This window comes from Lepidochelys kempii, chromosome 4, assembly GCF_965140265.1.
Source record: "Lepidochelys kempii isolate rLepKem1 chromosome 4, rLepKem1.hap2, whole genome shotgun sequence".
NCBI lineage: Eukaryota > Metazoa > Chordata > Testudines > Cheloniidae > Lepidochelys > Lepidochelys kempii.
Genome location: NC_133259.1, coordinates 19,285,463 through 19,300,844, shown reverse-complemented (window position 1 = coordinate 19,300,844; position 15,382 = coordinate 19,285,463). Strand labels below are relative to the sequence as shown.

General features: G+C 39.7%; 1 protein-coding gene across 11 annotated transcripts in view; it reads right to left on the bottom strand.

Annotated features, from left to right (window-relative positions):
• The window catches only part of NUDT9 (nudix hydrolase 9), a 94,108-nt gene that overhangs the window by 56,604 nt on the left and 22,122 nt on the right, over nucleotides 1-15,382 (bottom strand). For 8 of the 11 annotated variants that reach the window (XM_073340638.1, XM_073340646.1, XM_073340640.1 and 5 more), the window contains 3 exons: nucleotides 13,636-13,720; nucleotides 12,309-12,501; nucleotides 10,023-11,178 (listed from right to left, as the gene is read on the bottom strand). In XM_073340638.1, the coding sequence (XP_073196739.1) occupies nucleotides 12,326-12,501; nucleotides 13,636-13,720 (261 nt within the window). In that variant the 3' untranslated portion in view covers nucleotides 10,023-11,178; nucleotides 12,309-12,325. Of the gene's footprint in view, nucleotides 1-7,126; nucleotides 9,994-10,022; nucleotides 11,179-12,308; nucleotides 12,502-13,635; nucleotides 13,721-15,382 lie in introns of those variants that run through there. The other 3 variants (XM_073340644.1, XM_073340642.1, XM_073340643.1) reach the window with 2 other exon arrangements.

The following is a 15,382-nucleotide window of genomic DNA, read 5'->3' as shown; positions in this document are numbered from 1 at the left end:
AGCACTAGAGAAGTCAGTACAAACTAAAATTTCATACAATGCCTTGGTTTATACTGCTCTATATACTATACACTGAAATGTAAGTACAATATTTATATTAAAATTGTTTTACGATATGGTAAAAATTAGAAAGTAAGCAATTTTTCAGTAATAGTACGCTGTGACACTTTTGTATTTGTATGTCTGATTTTGTAAGCAAGTTAAGTGAGGTGAAACTTGAGATGTGCATGGCAAATAAGCCTCTGAAAGGGATACAGTAGTCTGGAAAGATTGAGAACCACTGATCTAGAGGTCCAAACTCAGGTCTGGAACATGCAGTCCCTACACTGGCAAATCTCCAATTGTTCGGGAAATTTTGACTGTGTACGAACTACAGCATCAGGGGCTTAATTTGATTCAGTTATAAAAGCAGCAGATTAAAAAAGCAAGGAAAAATGAAGGGAAGAATGTCAAAGCTCAAGGCACCAAATCAGGTTAATAAAAGCAATAAAAATATTATAGAATAAAGCTAAGTCCTATTCATATAGATGTCAAGGCCATTCATTTCAAATAAGGCATTTATATTACATGTTTTTAGCCTTAGAATAGATTCTGTAGCAATTACAATAGCACACTGCTAACTTGTGGTCTGTTTAGTGCATATAAAATGATGAATGTCATGGAGCAACTAAATAACTAAATTTGACACACCTATTTATCCTCTCTGATATGCGAGAAGTTGAAAGACAACACATTTTTTTAAATAGTTTTAAAATCTGGATTGAGTGACACATCTAGCGTAGGAATTTGATTTTTGGATTGCGATCTTGATTTCACTGTTTTGTTTTTTTCAGCCATTTCCATCTCCCTTTATCCCAGTGGGGGTGAGGCCAGTCTTCTATATTATATTACAATTGCATCTGTATTACTGCACAACATCAGAGCCACATTTATTTGTGCATGAAAAGGCCCCCATCCTTAACTGCACAATGCACCTCCTGCTGAGACTCTCTCTTCCAGCATGAATCAGCATGTCAAGAGGAAATAGACAAATCAGAAGCAGTTAAACTCTTTGTGTGGAAAAGGACAGTGCTGCTCCTTAAGACTTTTGTGTATGTACTACTTTATGAGATGTTACAAAGATTGAGTGAAATATCTTGACTGTTAAAGGGACAGTCAACTAAACTTATTTTCATTTTTTTCTAAATTCCAGTTTGAATCAGCAGCTTGGTTTTTTGCTGAATTCTTTAAAAAATATTTTTATAAGATTTTTTCTACTCCTCTGAAAATGTCTAAAGGGGTCTTTTTAGGAAGAGAAAACCTAAGGCTCTTCTTCTGTAAACAAATACACACATACCTAACTTTAACCATGCAAGAAGCTCCACTGACTTCATTTAGACTACAGGCAAGAATAAAGTTAGCTACGAGTTTAAGTGAGAGCTGGATTGGGCTCTGACTATGACACAGGAAAAGAGGGTGTGTTGCTATCACATGTTGGTAGATTTGTTACTAACTAACTAGATAATTGACTAATGTTAAAATCCTAGCATACACAAGGCAGCTGTAGTTTTAAACATGTTAGCTAACTCGAGGTAATTCTTGAGTAGGGAGCCTAGAGGTTACCTCATCCACCTAGTAAATAATAAATAAATATACTGGAGTGTTTGCAGTACTTTATATCCATTCAGTACTTTATATCTAAAAAAATTATTGTAGAAGCATTAAGTAATGAATCCTCAGTACCCATATGAGGTAGACTAGTATTATCCCAGGTTAAAGACAGGGAAAGTAAGGTGATAAAGTTAAGAGACTTGCCCAAGGCAGTAGAGCAAGTCAGTATCGGAACTCAGATTAGAAATCAGGAGTTCCTTGCTTGCAGGTCTGCACTTAATCAATTTTGTCTACATAACAGTCTATTTGTAAATCCTCTTTGTTCCTCAGAGACCTAATTTTAGATTGTAGGACTAAATGAAATTACAAGAACTTTAAGGTTATTAGCTCAAGCTATCAAGTCAGATGCTGAAGAGCCAGATTAGATTTTCAAAATATATCAATGATTCTCTAGAATACAGTCTCACAATTATTATTGTATATCTGAACCCATATGGAGGTGTAGAGAAGAAAAGAAGCATAGTTTGTATTTAACACTCAAGTTTATAGAAATTTGTACATTAATAAGGGAATAAATGTATTTTTAATTAATGCCACTGTGCGGTTAGAAAGTACTGGTATATTAAATAGCCCTGCCCATGTTGCATACAACACTTCATATTATTAAAACAAATACATTTGAAAACTCATTTACTATTTGACTATTTCTGCTGTGTTTTTACTTCCTGAATTTCTCCTGGGCTGGACAATCCAAAGAAACTAGCCAGTTTTATTTTCAGATTTTTATGAATTTGCACGATGTTCTAATCTATCAATTTCAAAGAAACATTTCTATTTGTTTTAGGTTAATATAGCCGGGTGGTCACCTGCTCCTGCCTTAAAAGACTTAAAACAGCCCGGGGAGAGGGCTTTGACAGGGAATGAAAAGCAGGGGTGATTGGGAGAAGCAGCCTCAGTTGGGGGCCATGCCCCAATCAGGCCGCGACTGGCTTAATCAGGGCCCAGTTGGCCCTTATAAGAGGGCAGTGGGCCAGAAGCACAGAGATACTCTCTCTTGCTTGTTGAGAGGGAGGGACAGACCTGTCTGCCTGCTAGGAGCATACCAAAGTACTGAGATGGAGCAGGGCTGGGGGAAGGCCAGAGGAGCTAGGGAGCTCTGGCCTGGAAACCCACCCCCTGGCTTCAGGCCTAGTAGAAGACCAAATAGGTACTGGGGTTGCAACTGGGCAGCCCAAGGGTAGGTGGAGGCAGGAGGTCCAAACACCCTTGCCTATGATGACTGGCTTATACAGACTGCAGTTGGCCCCAGTGAAAGGGGGCTAGATGGTGACTGGCAATAGCCCATAGGCTGAGGCAAGCTGGGGAGACCCAGATCTGTGGGGTATTGCCTGGAGGGTCTGGGACAGACACAGGGGGGCCAGCAATGGCGAGACACCAGCAGAAGGCGCTCCAGAGCTGGTAAAAAGAGCTAATTCCTAGACAGCCAGCAGGAGGTGCCGCTGGGTGAGTCCTACCCCATTAAAGTGTTTGGTTTGGTTTTTTTTCCAAAGCCTAAATTTTGGGCTAACACTCTTTGATCTGACAGTTTCTTGTTAAATCAAATAACTTATTGGATATTTGTATTATTTTTAGCTTTCCCCCTCCTCTGGGGTAAGCCCATACTTTATATTTGTTATGATTACTATGGCTGTATAAGTATCTTGCACAGACTGGTTTTGTGCAAGACTATTTCTAGGGTTATTAAAATTAGTTACAGAAGAAATATCCACAAGTTTTCCTTGCTTTTACTGAAAAGAGAGCTTATGAATGAGTCTAAATATTTGAGCCAATTGTTCCTCTATAGAGGAACAAACTATGTAAGGAAGTAGGGTTTTTTCCTAAATTGCAATTTGATACAGCAGCTTGACTTTTTTCTGGATTCTTTTGAAAATATTTTATAAGGCTTTCATGCTCCCCTGCTGATGTCTACAAGGGTGTTTTTTAGCAAGAGAAACTAGGGTTCCACTTCTGTGAACACACAAGCACATGCCTAATTTTAGCCATAAAAAATGGAGCCTCTTACATGGCTAAATAGACTGCATTTGGAATACACCCAGGAATAAAGTTAGGCACATGTTTAAGTGATTGGACTCTGACTATGGCTATGTCTATATTAGGAAGAATGTGTGATGATAATACATTAAAATTCTAGCATACACAATACAGTTGTAGTTTTAAATGTGTAGCAGCTCAAGGTAATTCCTAAGGAGAGAGTCTGAAGTTTACCTCAACCACCTAACAGGTGTTAAAACCACAACTGCCTTACCTCCACTAGGATTTTAACATGTTAATTTACACTTGTTAACTAACATTAACAATACTCATGTTTTTCCAAGTGAGGCCAAGGTCCAAAGGGGATAAAATGATGAAAATTACATACATGGTATCTGGGAACTGGGCTCCAGCTTGAGTCTGAACACCTACACTGCAATTTAACAGCCCCTTAGCTTGAGCTCTGTGAACCTGAGTCAGCTGGCATAGGCCAGCCAGAGGTTTTTAATTGGAGCATAGGCCACTTCGAAGCATTAAGTAATGAATCCTCGGTACCCAGATAAAAGACTGGGAAAACTAGGCAAAGTTAAGTGACTTGCCCGAGGGCCATAGAGCAAGTCAGTATCAGAACTCAGATTAGCAATCAGGAGGTTCTGGCTTGCAGTCCTACACTTAAAAATAATCATCATGTAGACATCTGATTAAGTCCTCTTTGTTCCAAAGACACCTTATTGTAGATTAAATCTGACAATCTGCCTTTAAACCAAACAAGTTTACTGTATTTTTAGTTTCTGACAATCAATGGGATAAATTATTGGTTTTGTATTTATAGCTGTTATTGCTGTACAATTAAACAGTAAACATAGGTCGCACTTTGACTGGTTTGGTGGAGGATCATTTCTGGTGGTGGTAAAATTAGTAAAGTAAGAAATATCCACAAGTTCTCACACTCCTGTTGAAAAGAGAGCTTACAGAGGAGATTTTAAATATTTCAACCCATTGTTGCCCTGTGGAGAAATCGACCACATAAAGGAGTGGAAATTTCATGGGGCTCTTCTTCCATTGCCCTGTACTGGGCCATCATTTATATCGGTGCAAAGTGGGTGTTAAATCCTGCCATTCTGATCTGGCAGCATTTTATACCCACTTTGCTCTGGTGTTCATGATTGCACCAGGTGCAGAATAGAGAACTGGGGCCTCATGAATTTCAAATTACAAAGTTTCTTTGTAGATGGGGATGGAGAGGTCAAAGACAGACAGACACAAAGTAGACCAGGGGTTCCACCTCCCCAAACCTGCATATTTTGGTTGATTTCCCAGAGGACATTTTCCATGGGGGCTGGGGAGCAGGAAGAAGCATGGGCAGGGGGAGCACCACAAGCACTTTTGCAAAACTGTAATCTCTTGTGGGAGTCCCTTGGGTTTGGTGGAGGCATTTTGGTTATGTTCCATCCATTCTTAATCCACCACTGCATGGAAGTATCTGACATTCAGATAACACACTGATAAGTGCAGTATAAAAACAGAGAACTGTAAGATATATGAAGGCGGCAGCAGCAGGAGAAAGTATTCATTCCCCCTAGCCCACCGAAAGTTTTCCCAGCTTTAGCGTAAAGGCTACAGACTCTTCATTTGTAATTAAAAACTTACTGTATTTCAAGTGATTTGCGTAGATTTACCAAAAAATCCTAAAAAGAGCTACAAAAATCCTAAGCCTTAAAGTTGACCTAATTTGTACACTAACTTTCAACAATACTATTAAATATTTGTAAGGCAATATTAGCTGGAGGCCTGGTCAGGACTTTATTGTGCGAGGTACTGTATCAAACACTCAAAATGGAAAGCCCCTGTCTAACCCAAGGAGTTTATAATCTAAGATCAAGCGTTGTGATCAAAGAGGAAGCTCAGCCTAACTGGAAAACTTCCTGGGTGAAAACTTCCTGGGGAAAAACATGGCAAACACATACTAAAATCCACTTAAGCTAACAGAATGGTGCATTAATAAATCTTAACTGAAGGAAACAACTAAATTTGATTCAAGGGATATTCTGTCACTTTCTTTGAGAGAAATAACAGGCTGTCTGTGGAACTGGTGCAGTTTTCCCCTCTCAGTAAATATTGTACTTTCAGTCACTGGTGCCAGAACAAGGGAAGCCAGGGCCCCCCACTTTTTAACGTGAGCGTAATTTGGAGGGCAGAGTGGGCATTGCCCCTTGTGACAGGGTGCGACTCACCACTGTGGTACCTCCTGCTGGCTGTCCTGGAGATTAGCTCGGTATGCCAGTGCACCATCCTAGGGTGGCATCTTGCCACAGTCACTTCTGCTACACACTGCTCTCTGTCCCAGGTGCTTGCAGCCTTCAGCCTGCGAGGCAGCCAGTCCTCCTCCTTCCTCAAGCTCCAGGGAGTGATTGAAGTGGCTCAGCTCCCCAAACCTAATTGGCTGCCTCCTGCGCAGCTTCCCTAGGGCTCTATTAACCCCTTACAGGCCAGTGTGGGGCAGAGGCCCCATCACACACCCCCAAACTGCAAGTCTCAGGCAGGCACAGAGCAATGCTGGAAGGGGCTGTGTTTTGCAGTGAGGGAAGCTGATCATGGTGCTGCAGGTGACTGGTGGGAAGAGCAGAAAGATGCTGGGCTGTGCAGCTCATTCCTGGTGAACTACATGCAGCTGCTGGAGGTAGGAGACTGGCTGGACCAGGTGACTAGAGGGTGCAGGGGGCTGGGGCCACAAGGGAGTGCAGGGTTAGGGGAGAAGGGGCATAGGAATCCACTTGGGCTTTGACCCCCCCACTTCTACAAAGGTTCCAGGTTCAGAGTGGGTAAATCAATCATTTTGTTTTGTTGGTTAATGAATACTTTGTGAAATGTTTATATTTTATGGAAACATGGATTGTTAGTTTTAATAATAACTCTGTTAAGATTACTAAACACGATAGTACGTTCATATTTTATGTATGAAGCTACTCCTCAATTATCTCCCATTGACATAAGAGATCTGCTTTTGCTCATGTGGTCATTTATTTACAATAGTTTACTTCACTGCTAGTGCTATGACTTAACATGTTCTATTTAATGATAAAGAACAGCAGAAACAGCTGTTCAATCTGAGATTCTAATTCAGTTTTCTCATTCTGCAGATGACACTGGGAATTTAATGATGTCCTCCATGCAACTTATCTACTTCTAAGTCATCAAGGGGTTTTTTTGCTTGTTTTGTTTGAATTTGTATTCTCTCTCACACCTTTAATGTTACTGGTGCACTGAAAATTCTGGAGATACAGTACACCTATACATGCCTCTAACATTCATCTGTGTTCTTTGTCTAACCCCTTAACAGCAGATGATTCCACTCATCCAAACCATATGTTCCACACTTTATACTTTATTAAAGACTGAGCATTGACTGAACATTTTCTAACAGTCTGTTTAAAGGACTGCTCTTAAAGATGAGCCAAACTTACACCTACTCAATAAGAAATGTACACCTAGGTCTATTTATAAGCAATTTTTATTTGAAAGCTTAAATGACAGACACAATTTGTACCTTCCTCATTTTTGTTTTTTAAATCAAAACATTTTCACTTCCTTATTATCCTTGATTTTCTATTAAATAATTGTGGCATGACTACTTTCCACAGGAAATAAAATCCATCTCCCCTCCCATACAGAATTATTTACTACAAGTACAGTAGAGAAGTTCAGATGAAAATAAAGAGCAAGATTATGATGAAATACTAAAAGAGCTAATTATATAAAGTGTGGAGGTAAGGGAACAAAGAATGTGCAGAGACACAGGACACCAATCTTTGAAGGATGTACATACCATGGAGGGAGAAATTATTTAGGATTGTACAAGGAAATAACATAATGAGATGTACCACATGCTTAAATAATGCTGTCAGTCTCCAGTAATTATAGTGGGATAAAGCACTGGATAGTAGCCATTCTCTCAGTCACATCTACTGCTCCTCCTGACCTGTAGAGTCCAAAAACCATGTGGTAACCACAGAGAAACTTCAGTAGAAACAGTACTTCTTTCTTATTCTCCAGATCTCCTCCCTGTATAGAAGTGAAAAGTGTGGCCCCATCAGATTTTAACCTCAAACACAAAAATGTATTTGAATGTTTATAGTACAGGATTTGTAACACCCTGAAAATAGGTTTCTTTAACTATAGCGGCACAACTTCTATAGTTAGAACAACTTTATGCAAATGAATTAGAGGGTGGTGGAGAAAGTGGGAGAAGACACTAAAATAAATCTCTATCTACGGACTGCTCTTAAATACAGGAAAAATGAGACTACTAGCTTTTTGCCTATATATTAATAATTGAAACACATTAGTTTTTCTGTTTCTGTAATGAAATTTAAATGATACATGAAGAGACTATCAATAAGAACAAATCAGAAAACTGTTTGTACACAAAACCCCTAGTATTAGTCTTTCCTCTGTCCCCTCCCCCTCCTGGAAATTTAAATCTTTCACATACAACACAGAATGAAAAAGCTGCATAAAACATTCCTATATTTAATCTGATTTTAACTCAGTGATGCTTGATTAAACATAAATTCAATGACAATGTGACTATGAAATTTTAATAAAAACAGCATTCATGGACCAGAACAATTAATGTTTCTTCAATATACAGATCTAAACTTTTGCAATATTCAGTAAGAACTATTTCTTTTGAGTCTTAACACTTCCAGAAACATATGCACAGTTGTATAAAAATTTCTGATTGCAAAGTTTATCCAACAAGCATATAGATGGCATGTAAGTTAGGCTTTTAGTTTTAAGTCCTCCCTTTTCTGTTACACTATAGCCACAAGTAGACATAATTTGGCTAGATTAGTTTTACATTTTCCCAAAGCTACTTCCCACAAGAGCCTTTTTCTCATTTCCTACTCTTGCAACAAATGTACCACTATTTCTTCTTCACTGCCAATTAAAAAAAAAAATAATCCACATTCCCTATCTTGGGAATGGTAAAAAAAAAAAAAAAGTGTAAAGTACTGAATAGTCTTTCAAATCAGTCGATCAACATGAAGGTCCATTCTTAGTTGTGAAGGTATCACAGATAATGGGACCCTATTCCGAAATATTAGTCCAGTGTAGCAGCAGAAGCAAAAACAAAAAATCAAACTTAGAGCAGCGCTTAAAAATTTGTAAGTAATAGAGTTGGTAAGGGATATATATTATTTCTCCTCATATTTTAGATGGCAACTATTCAATTAGCCATTTTGCGGACTGGAATGAACAGGTGGGCAAACTTCACAAACCTCTACAAGTGTCACAAATTAACTGCATTCCTAAATACTCCTCATGTGCTTTCTTTCCTGTGGCTCCCATTCCCTTACAACCAATGACAACTGAGGGATGAGAATAACTGCTAATGAACACTGAATTATACTATCAGCTCTTTAAACTTTTTACAGCATATAACTACCCATCCCTTCCATATGTTTTTGTAGCACAGTGAGGACTGGATAACCACACTTGCAACTGGCAGAATTTTGCCCTAGTGTTGAAGAGTGACCATTAAGTAAACGGCTTTCAAAAGACCAGTCATATTAGGAGACATTGGGAAACTTAAGAAATAGCAGCTTAAATTGTTTGTGTGAAGTTAAAGGTGAAGAATCTTTGGGAGACACTCAAATAGCAGGTAATTGTAAAGCATGTAGGTGTTCCATGGATTTGGAGAAACTCAGTTGCCTTTAATAACACTTACTCATTTTCCTATGAAGGAGCCCACAATGATCTCATAGCAAGGCTGGGTCCATGGCAACACCAGGACTGAAACAAGGTAAGACCAAGGCTAGGAACCAGCAGGCACAGGAGCTATTGCAACCAAGTCTTCAAATGCTTTGAGCAGACTCTTCCCACTAATAAGACAGTGGAGCCAATCAGCCGGCCTACTACAGGCTGTGCTCATTAGGTTGCCCAGAGCCTGGCTCGGCTCCAGGCCCTGATTCCTGATAGGAGAGCATTGAAAAATGAGCCTTAACTCATTATCTGACTTTCCTCAACAGCCCTCTTGAGGTGAACATGTTTGACATATCACTCTCAGATATTATCAGTGATGCTGAGAGAGTAACGAACTGCAAAAGAATATAGTATGCAACGGAATTTTCTATTCATGTTGACAATATCATCCTGCCCATTTGATTTGTGGGGAGAAGCAAGAAATCCGCACAAAAGCTTCAACCACCAAACACTGTCAACAACTCTGATAATACACATTGTGCTGGCAGCAGTTACACTTTGATACAGTTTGAAGTTTCAGCATTGTTTGGTTTTGAAGAGCTTATTTGCAATTATGTAGCAGACAGTCACAGAAAAGACAAGTGCTATATTAAAGAGGTGCACCTCCTGTAAAACAAGCAAAAAAAAAAAAGTTATTCTAACTATTCAGCACAACAGCCAAAAAATGCTGAATTCACTTTTGGGTGTCACATTATTTTAGAATTTGAAGGCAGAGAGCGTAAAGCATACCTGAAGGATAACATACTTAGAAGCAAGGTCTGTAAGGAAAGGTAAAGAGCTCAACTTATTAAATATAAAGGAGAGTGGGAGGAGACATACCAACCCTTCATGTGTTGCAGACAATTACTAGAGTAAGTGGACAGAAATAAGATGAACTTAAGCAAAAGCAAGGACAACTCAAGCTAAACACTGGCAGAACATCATACATATGAACAGCTAAACATCGGAACACACAAGTAAGGGGGGGAGGGATGCAGGGTATTCTTATTAAAAGTGGAGTTTGCCAAGTCAATTTACGGCAGCAGCAAAGTTCAGTCCCTCAGACTACCATCAAATCTGGTCACAGGGCAGTCGCCAGTGATGCGTGTCATTGTCTGTTTTTGGCCACAGCTGCACATGGAATCCTTTTGTTGGCCCCAGATGTGAGGGTTGGCTGCATATTTACCCTGGCCCATTTGAAATTGGTTCAGAAGGACACATGAGCAGTGTGGGCAAATCACGGCTGGGTCCACACATGACTGGGTCAGTTATAAGAGAATGGTTTCCGACATCAGCTGCAGACCATTGCTCAAACCACATCGACATCACAGAGAAATCTCGACAGGACAAATGGGCCCACAATAGGGGCTTTGACAACAAACATACTGTTGGGTGGTCAAAGATGTCTGTGTATGGTGGTAGGCTCAGGTTTGCCCTGATCTTCTCAACCATTCGGACTAGAGCATCCTCACAATGGATGTGTGGAGGAGTGATGCTGCGTAACACGGGGAACCCGTGGTACTGAGCTGGTCAAAACGTCTCCGTTATGATGCTTATGGTTGAGTGTAGTTGTGCGTCCAATCAGCGGACCACATTCAAAGTCCTTTCTAGAGCTGAATCTTAGCACTTGCCAGCAGACATTTTTGATGTAATTTCGCCCCCCAATGTTGGAGTCATCAGGCTATCTCTGAGAGTACTGCAACATTGAGGGATTGTCAGCAACCAAATGCAGCATTATCAGGGTTAGCATTATTAGAGATATTCAATTAGCCAGGCACGATACACATCAATCAGGGATGTTCTACAGAAGATCTAAAAAAGAAAACAAAGATCAGCTCTAGCATGGTGCCAGGGGAAGGATGAGATGACATCAGAGCAAAGTTGCCTGAAGAGTAGCCCAAGAGTAAAATTCAGCCCACATAGTCCTAATATATAGCCCAGAAAGCCATTTTCTTGCTTTAACAGCAGGAAAATACAAGCAGATCAGATCAGCTACAGGTTCTTAAGTTGCTGGCAAGTTCAACCAAACCTGTGTGTCTCTTATCAAGGAAGGCACAAGTACAAGCAAATATTCTGGTTATGTGCACTTATAAATGTGTCTTGGAATAAAATACATGCATACTGGATCATACCCTTGGCTTCCTGGCAAATTAGCAGTTTGACCCTTTGTGTCACAATATTTGGGCAACCTTGTATTAGAGGTTCCTCACAACTCAAATTCATTATTGGATTTGTTCATGAGTGATTAACACAACAATTCAGTCTACCAAAATACTCATGATACTCAACATCAGGAGTACTCACTTCTCAGACAAGATTTTTTATTTTTTTGCCAGTGGTTTCCTAAAGCGAAAGTGAATTCATTTAGTTTTTGGTTTATTATATAACTTTCATATCACATTTATTAAATCATCACTTAGCTCATCACACTGAACCTCATGCCTACCTGAAAAGTTTCTCTTCCTGACAGATATCAGCAAACGCACACAAAGCTAAATTCCAAGCCAACAAATTAGTATAAAAATCAAGACAATTTAGAATCTCGGCACTGCCATGTCTGTCTGCAGTTGTTAAGAGCTGAATGGAAATCACTAAGGAGAAGGCAATGGAGAACGTGATAGCAAAGTCTGTTTTTAGTCTGAGTTCATCCCAGTTTGGATTCTAGAGTTCTGGGAAGAGAAAAGTCTTATAGATGCTTTGGTTTAGGCCATGCCTAACTGCAGTCATAGAATATTCCAGCTATTTAACTGGAGCGCTTCTATATGCTTTTTGCCCTTCATGTCTGATGTATTTACCATTATGTACCATGTATAACACTAGTTTCAGACCAAAAGGCAATTAATGTACCAATTTATACCCAGTACTGAACACTAACAAAACTGAAGATACAAAAGATGGCCTCTCTAAATAAAGTAACATGTTCTTTTCCTTTTTATACTTGCATCAGTTTCCAGTAGCATCACTTATGGCAGCCAGGAACAGGGTCTTCATTCCAGTGTGCTCCCCATTTCTCAGCTACAAGTTTGATGAAGTTGCCATGATTTGCATATAGCTTGAGTTTCTCACTGATGTCAACCCATTTCACTTTCCCAGCATCATCTCCTGCTTCCAGAAGCAAGTTATCCATTGTCTCACCTGATTGCCAAACAAAAGATTTAAGACAGTATTTTATCTTCTTTCCTGCCCTCTCACTATCCTGCATGCTCCATTACTCTCAGCTGCAGGAGGCCTGTTCATGCCAGTTTCACTCCAACTACTGCCATGAAAATGCCATTCCGGTTTTTAAACAGCAGCTAGGACATTAAGCACATTCTTCCTCTGTGTTACAATTACCTCTCTCATACTTACATGCATAACTGACATTATACTGTCGAGCTGGAGACGGAATAGGTAGCCTTAACCCTTGTGTCACCATTTTTGCAGTTTCACAAGTGCCATGGCTAGCTAGTAAAATGAATGTGATTACATGCACTGTCTTCCTGCTAAAGTAAGTTTTAGGTTAAACTGATCTCTGCTCTTCTCTGCCCCTATTGCTGCAATGTTTTATACCCTTTATATAGCTAATGGTTGGAAACTTTCCATCCCGCATGCCATTCTCCAAGATGTAAACCAGATTCTGATACTACTATTTCAGCAGGGTACCTGAAAATACCAATGGCCTAATCCCACACTATAATGAAGAGTGAAGACAACAATAATTGGCTGTCTTTACAGGTCTTCACCAAAAACAATGCCTCTAAACAAGCAACAAGTCCTTTGCATTGGCTAGTTACTGGAACAGTTCTGAAAAATTAAATCCCTCCTCCCAAGTTTCATGATGGGACAGAAGAGTAAACCAAATTTAAAGAGACACTGTAGCAAGAACAAGGCTTAGTTAAATGTCTGGTCTCTAGCCAATAATTTATACTAAATATATATAAAATCTTAAAAATTAAGTTACATTTTCACGATTCTTCCAATATGTTCAATTGAAATAGATATCCTCCCAAACCACCTATTTTTCTTAACATAATTTAGCCAACTAACCTTTAGGAATATTTATTGGAACCGGCTGAGCTGGAGAAAAAGATTACTGTGTGCCATGGGTGAACATCTCTGGGGAAAAAACTCACCCAATGACTTTTGTTCCATAGATTAACACCTAATTTTCACACTTGATGAGTTACGTGCATCTCAGGCCCTGTACCACCTTTCTGTCATCTTCCCCCTAGTTTGTAACAGCATATTTAGGGGAGCAACTGCTAAAAAGGTAAAAATGTGGATACCCACCAGGTTCGTCATGGTAGTTCACAGCTTCTGTCTCTATCCAGGCATTATCTGTATTACGAGGATCATCCACATATCCCTTATACACCTAAGAAGAAAACAGACAATCTAAGCTGAGGGCACAACATTACAGGAGATGACACAGAATCTTAAAAGGCCTCACCGTTGGTTAAGGAATGACTGTAAATTGTACTAGTTTGCAATGTTCTGGAAGAGTACATGATCTGCTCCCCCAAACGAGTCAGCACATTCAAAAGCTTTTCCTGTTAAGTTTGAAGACAACCATTTTTGTGCTTTTTCCCCATGCTGCCCCTCACACATGGGAGGAGCTCCTTATAACATTTACAAATCACTTCATTGTCTTACTTCAAATCCCTCTTTAAAAAACACTCCTTTCCCATAATGCAGACAAAAAATCTTGACAGTTAAGCAACTGGTGTGCTTAGACCACTGCCTATCATGCTGACCAATATTTTCTCATTGTTTCCTTATGCCCCCCCGCCCCGGGTCTGTATCCACAGTGTCTCTTGTCTTATGCTTCGATTGTAAGCGCCCTGGGGCAGGGGTTGTCTTTTTGTTCTGCATTTGTACAGTGCCTAGCATAGTGTGGGGCTTCTACATGCTACCACAATAATAAATGGTATTAATCATTTAATCACTAGAACCCACTGAGTTCAGACACATTAATTATTGTTCGCAGAAAGGGAATTAATCCACAGGATAAAGATTGGAATACTCAGTAGAATGGCATTCTAAACAAGTTTCACAGACTCGCTATGATTGCGGCAGTCTGCATCTATCCATTGGTGAGGCACAAAAGTTAACAGAACTGGTGAAAACATTTAAAAATCTGAGAAACCTGAATGAAATTTTCCTGAAAGCTCTGAACCATTTTTCACTGAAATTCAAAATGCCACAGAAAATTTGCAAAGAAGAGGGGGAAAAAGATTTAAAATTATTCTAGACATTACAACCAGTTCCAGTTAATACTCTCAGTTCTTTTTCGATAGCTGCTTTGACAGCTGTCCTTTGAACTGAATGGTTTCTTGTGTGGTCCCTCTCCATTATTGAAGTTTTATAATCATGTAATGTCTCCTGAGGAAAATAATCCATGATCCTGGGCTTTCTTCCATGTCTAGAGCGATATTTATCTATTGAGAGATTAGTAGTTGGTGAGGCATAACAAATGCATCACTGTCCAAAGCTCTCTTTCCTATCAATTCCCCAACTCCATTCCACAGCCTTGAGGTGCCAAGCAATGCAAAGCAGCCTTTACTGCAAAACGGAGGAGCATCAGTAATGATGACCCTTACACAATTTATTGACATGCACTTTCCATTAAGGGACTGGCACAGAATGCGGTGTAAGTGCACTGTAATCACCCACAATAGACAAGGATTTAAGGAAGCTGTAGCCAGAAGATTCATAGGGGCTCGTACCTCCAGTAACTCTACTTGGCCATCAAAACAATACATCAGTCTCTCTAAGAAAATGATACATAAAATGAGGATGTAATTGAACTTTTCCAGACTATGCCTTTTCCAGAGTGTAGATCCCAGATAAACAGGGCTCTATCTAATTCTCTCTCATGTTACGATTCTACACCCAAACGTGCAACTGGCTAATACCAAAGCACAGTTCCCTGCTAGGAAACCACATATTAAAGTTCAGAAATCCTCAGTTGTAGGGATATTTCCAAGCGAGGAAGGACACAAGTAGAATCCACTCCCACAGTACAGCACAGTGGCGT